This window comes from Phodopus roborovskii, unplaced genomic scaffold, assembly GCF_943737965.1.
Source record: "Phodopus roborovskii unplaced genomic scaffold, PHOROB, whole genome shotgun sequence".
Lineage (NCBI taxonomy): Eukaryota > Metazoa > Chordata > Mammalia > Rodentia > Cricetidae > Phodopus > Phodopus roborovskii.
In genome coordinates, this window is record NW_026126409.1 from 21,198,065 (window position 1) to 21,203,418 (window position 5,354).

The following is a 5,354-nucleotide window of genomic DNA, read 5'->3' on the forward strand; positions in this document are numbered from 1 at the left end:
TATTTACTGAAATTTTGCCATTTTAATTTTACAGATACTTTAGAATTCAAATGTGTTTTCTGGTTCTGTAAGAATGTGGAAAAGTTTTAATGGCATTCCATTGGCTTCAGGTCTTGCTTGAGGTTGACTTTAATAAATTGTCCTGTATGTTCTAATTAAGTATATGGGCTTGTTCTTTGCCTGTAATTTCATGTCCAGTTTACTGGGAAATGAAATACACACACACACACACACACACACACACACACACACACACACACACACACACACACACACACAAATCCACCCAATCCAGCCAGGTTTTTCCCCTTAAAATGCTCCTAAGAACTAAAGTGAGTTTTCTGGTTTTTTAATGGAAGGGTCATTGGAGGATGCTGTTCTTTTCAGCGTCCTGTAAGGTGATCTGGGTACCAACCAGGTGGTTGAAGGGCACTTTCATCCTAGTGCTTTGAGAACCAAAGGTGGCCTGCTGGTTAGGTCATGCCTATCAACCAGAGGGCCAGTGACTTTGTTGCTCTTGCTAGGAGGTGCTCAAAGCAAATGAGCTTCCTGCTTCCGGGAAGCTCCTGTGGTGCTGCAGCTGCGGGGAGGTCAGAGGCCCTGCTGCTGGTAGTGTCTCCTCGGAGCTCGCCAGGTGGCGCTGAGCCGGGGCTTAAGCACAGCGCGGGCTGAGCCACGTCAGCACCTGGCGGCCGGGCCGTGCGGCGGGATGGGGATGGCGGCCTTGGGAGCCGAGCTGGGCGTGCGGGGCCTGCTCTTTGTGGCCTTCCTGTAAGAATGTGTCACAACACCCCCCGGGCGTCCCAGGGTGCTCGCTCATGAGAAGCTGCTCGGGGCGGCAAGTCCTTCCGGCCAAGGTGCCTGTCAATTTTCGCCCTTTTCCTCCCCAGGGTGACCGAGCTGCTCCCTCCCTTCCAGAGACGGATCCAGCCCGAGGAACTGTGGCTCTACCGGAACCCGTACGTGGAGGCCGAATACTTCCCCACCGTCCCCATGTTTGTGCGTGAGCTGCCCTCCCCCGGCCTGCAGGGCCTCCTCTCCGTCTCGTGTTCTAGGTTCTCCAGTGGGATCCTTGAGATCCAGGTCTAGAGCGTGGCGTCTGGGTGGGGTTGCTAGGCAGCTGGTGGTTTTACCTGCCCTGTGTTCTCGTTCAGGTCATTGCATTTCTCACTCCACTGTCCCTGATCTTCCTAGCCAAGTTTCTGAAGAAAGCAGACACCAACGACAGCAAGCAAGCCTGCCTCGGTAGGAAGCCCCTTCAGGTTTCTCTGCTAGCGCTGTCAAGCAGTTGTGGGGTGCAGCCACTGGAGCCTTGTGTGGACCCCTAAAGTGTGCACTCTTACTCCTCTCATTACCCGGTGTGGCAGCGAAACACTGGTCCTGTAAGCGCTCTGTTGACACAGGCACTACAGGGAGGTGTACCCAAATCCCCTGGCTTCTCCGTGCCCTGGAGCTGGTTATGGAAGCTTTATGGGTACACAGGCCACAGTTGCTACCGGAGTTTTTCAGGTACACAGGCCACAGCTGCTTTTGTGCCTGGCAATGGTTGGATTCTACCTCGGAACAAGGAGCTCTTTTAATGTGGTGGCAGCTACTCTTCCCCCAATCAGACACCAACAGTTCCTTTCCTTTCCAGCTGCGAGCCTTGCCCTAGCTCTGAATGGTGTCTTCACCAACACAGTAAAACTGATAGTGGGCAGGTGAGTGACATGCGACCTTCCTTAGCCTCCATCATCTCAACGTTTTTTCCTTTATTCTCACACTAACCTTTTTTCACCCAGAACTCTCTTCTTCCTGCCCTCTGCCTGTCCTTAATGTGCCACCTGTCTGGGTCCTGCGCTCACTGTGTTCCCACCACAGCCTCTAGCCTACCGAAGGCTGCAGGGTTAGCTGCTCTTGTGCTGAGACTTTCCCCTTCAACATTGGCCATGTTGTTAGTATTCAGTATTCAGGCATCTGTGCTTGCCTGTCCTTGGGGTTCTGACAGGACGCGCCCTCAGCTGCAGCCACTAAGACACCACCTGTGCACATGCACTAAGTTCCCTTTAAAAGGGCCCTGCCCACCTCCCATTCTTCTCTTTCTCTCCCTGTCTCCTTTTTTCCCCTCCCTCCCTCTCTCATCCTTTCCTCCCTCCCTCTCTCCTTCCTTTTTATAATCCCTTTTCCTTTTAAAAAAAAAAAAAAAAAAAAAAAAAAACCTCTGCTTGAATCCTGTCAACTCTGTCACTCGGCGTCTTTCTCTTGTGGGGCTGCTTTTCTTAAATTATAACACGTGACTAAAGCTCTTTTCTCAGTGTAAGGACTATTCCTGTTACATTATCTTATCTTGCCTAGGACAGAGGTAAACAGAATTGACATCTACAACTGAAAATGCTTTCTGTTAGAGTAAATTCATGCTCACAATGTGTTTATTTCTTCCAGGCCACGCCCAGATTTCTTCTACCGGTGCTTCCCTGATGGGCTGGCTCATTCTGACCTGACCTGCACAGGGGATGAGTATGTGGTGAATGAGGGCCGGAAGAGCTTTCCCAGCGGACACTCCTCCTGTATGACCCTCAGATGAACTACTTCATTGCTTTTTGTTTCATGTATATAGTGTTTTGTTTATATATACACTGTGTGTCCATGCTGTAGAGGTCAGAAGTGAGTTACAGTTGCCATGTTAATGTTAGTAACCAAACCTAGATCTCAAAAGCAGCCAAGAGCTCTTAATTGCTGTCAAGGCAACTAACTCTCCAGCCCCAATATGTGCTTCTAAAAATTATTACATTTAACCTTCGGGGTCTTGCTAGATATGAGCCTTCTCTTACTAGTCATAAAACGTCTTTATTCAAGCCAGACAGTGGTGTATGCATTTAATCCCAGCACTTGAGAGGCAAATGCAGACAGATTTCTGAGTTCAAGGCCAGCCTGGGTCTATAAGAGCAGTTTTTTGGATTCCCACTTATAGATGAGGCATCTACAGCACTGTCTACGGTAATAACTTGTATTCCAGAAACTATTCTTGCTTAAAATACTAACTCTGAGACAGAAACTAAGTCCTTCATTTCCTATCCCTGTAATCAAGAGGGGTTAAAGCCTGCCGTTGTCCCCCACCCTCCTGCCTGGACATGAGTGACGGGGCTTCCACAGAAATGCACAACTCATAGGTCTTCCCTGTTCCAGTTGCATTTGCTGGTCTGGCCTTTGCTTCCTTCTACCTGGCAGGGAAGTTACACTGCTTTACACCACAAGGCCGGGGGGAGTCCTGGAGGCTCTGTGCCTTCCTATCGCCTCTACTCCTCGCAGCTGTGATTGCACTGTCCCGCACATGTGATTACAAGCACCACTGGCAAGGTAAGCAGTTATGGGTGCCCGGGAAGTTCCTGCTCCTCCTAGAAACTGGCACGGAGGAGTGGCTCCCTAAGTGTCTGCCAAATGAATGAGCAAATGAGCAAGTGTGACCAGCCTGGTCCTGTGCCATGTCACAGGGACCAAAGTGAACTTTTGGCTCAGTGAGGTAAAGATACTGTGATTGATCTCTGGAGCACATGTAAAGGAGGAAGGAAGGAAAGGATTCCAGAGTTACCCTTTCCACAAGTCAGGGTCTTCTAGCCCCAGCCTCACCTTGAACAAACTACCCTTCTGCCTCAGTCTCCCAAGTGTTGGAATAATAATCTTGGCCACAATTCTTGAAATAATGAAGAGCAGACAATGATTAGAATATCATGAATATTTGTTTTCCTCCTGTGTTTAAAAATTCTAACTTGCCAGGTTGTGAGTTTGAGGCCAGCCTGGTCTACAGAGCAGGAGAAACTCTCTTGGGAAGAAAAAAATTCAAACTCAGTCCATGTAGATTTAATGCAGGGTGTGTGTCCTGATCTGGTGTTTAGAGAATAACCTAATAGTCCTGTAACTGTATGATAAAATTAAGACACTCCTAAGAAATTATATACCATGGGCCAAGGACTTTCTTAACCTCTACAGAGTAACCTGGATGTAGTGACTAACACGGTTTATAAAAACGACCTATTTCTCTTCAGATGTACTAGTTGGATCCATGATTGGAATCGCATTTGCCTACATCTGCTACAGGCAGTACTACCCTCCTCTGACTGATGCAGAATGCCACAAACCATTTCAAGACAAACACAAACTCCCCTCTTCACAGAGGAAGCCCAGCGAGTCTCACCACTTGGATATTTAGGTGAACCTGCATCAGTGGAGAACAAACAAATCAGCCCTCCTAAGTGGACACCGTGCACAAGCCAAAAACCTCTTCCAAAGGTAAAAGTGAGGGCACCATCACACTGTGTTCCTGCCTCCTTCTGTCACCACAGGACCGTGCACTTTGCCCCACTTACAAGGTTAGACCCTCTGGAATTCCTGCCTGGAGCCTGTTCTGGCAAGGGGGCTCTTCCGGGAGTACTCTCACTAGGTTAATGGATCTGGGTCATAAGATTGGTGTTCCAAGATCTAGGGTCTTTACACTTCTGAAAATGTCACTCCTCGAGATACCTTTTCACCGAGGAGACTTTCATGATACCACTTTATCCTGAAGACTTTATTACCAAACTTAATCTCTGTCCCTTACAAATAAGGGCAGTACCAGTTAAACTTTGTTTACTTTTTGTGATCACATTCCATTAAGCCTTAATAAAACTACCAGTTTTGGCCAATGTTTTCATCAAAAAAGAAAAATTACAGATATTATCTAGAAGACAAATGCTACCATTTTCTGCCTTTTGTTCACAAAGAAATATATGGAACAATTATAGGTTATCATGAGAACTTGATACTGAGGTCCACCTAATAGCTACCTTTTTTTGTTATACTCTAAATAAAAGTTTGTCATGTGTATTTTCCTAGAACATTTTTTTTTTTTTTTCCTGAGAGAGGATTTCTCTTTGTAGCCTTGGCTGTCCTGGAAGTTGCTCTGTAGGTCAGGCTGGCCTCAAACTCAGAGATTTGCCTTCTAAGTGCAGAGATTAAAGGCATGCACCAATGAGATCAGCTGTAACACTCTTAAATATATTTTCAGTGCATTTTCCCCCCTCCATAAGTCAGTGAAATAGAAGAAATGTGCTTGAGTTTTTGTACTGTAAGAACCATTTGGGGTCTAGGAGCTCAATACTGGATTCTCATTGCTCTATGTCACTGTATTATGTGTTGTACAAGCTAATATTTATAAATACTAATAACCTGTTATAACTGTCATACTTTAAATTCTAAGCTGTTATGTCTCCATGACAAGACATTAGTCAAGAGAAAATAACTTACATATTATTTGCCTAAAATTTCTGAGTTCGCATAAGAAAAGAGAAAATGGCTACTATATTGATTTTTTTCTTGATGATAAATAAGGCCACGTGAAA

General features: G+C 46.3%; 1 protein-coding gene across 1 annotated transcript; it reads left to right on the forward strand.

Annotated features, from left to right (window-relative positions):
• Positions 1-648: 648 nt before the first annotated feature.
• Positions 649-4,830, forward strand: Plpp5 (phospholipid phosphatase 5). Its single transcript, XM_051182181.1, has 7 exons — positions 649-771; positions 891-999; positions 1,155-1,245; positions 1,637-1,700; positions 2,422-2,546; positions 3,166-3,336; positions 4,023-4,830. Exons 1-7 carry the CDS (start codon positions 710-712, stop codon positions 4,184-4,186), a joined length of 786 nt encoding a protein of 261 aa, XP_051038138.1. The 5' UTR covers positions 649-709; the 3' UTR covers positions 4,187-4,830.
• The last annotated feature ends 524 nt before the right edge of the window (positions 4,831-5,354 follow it).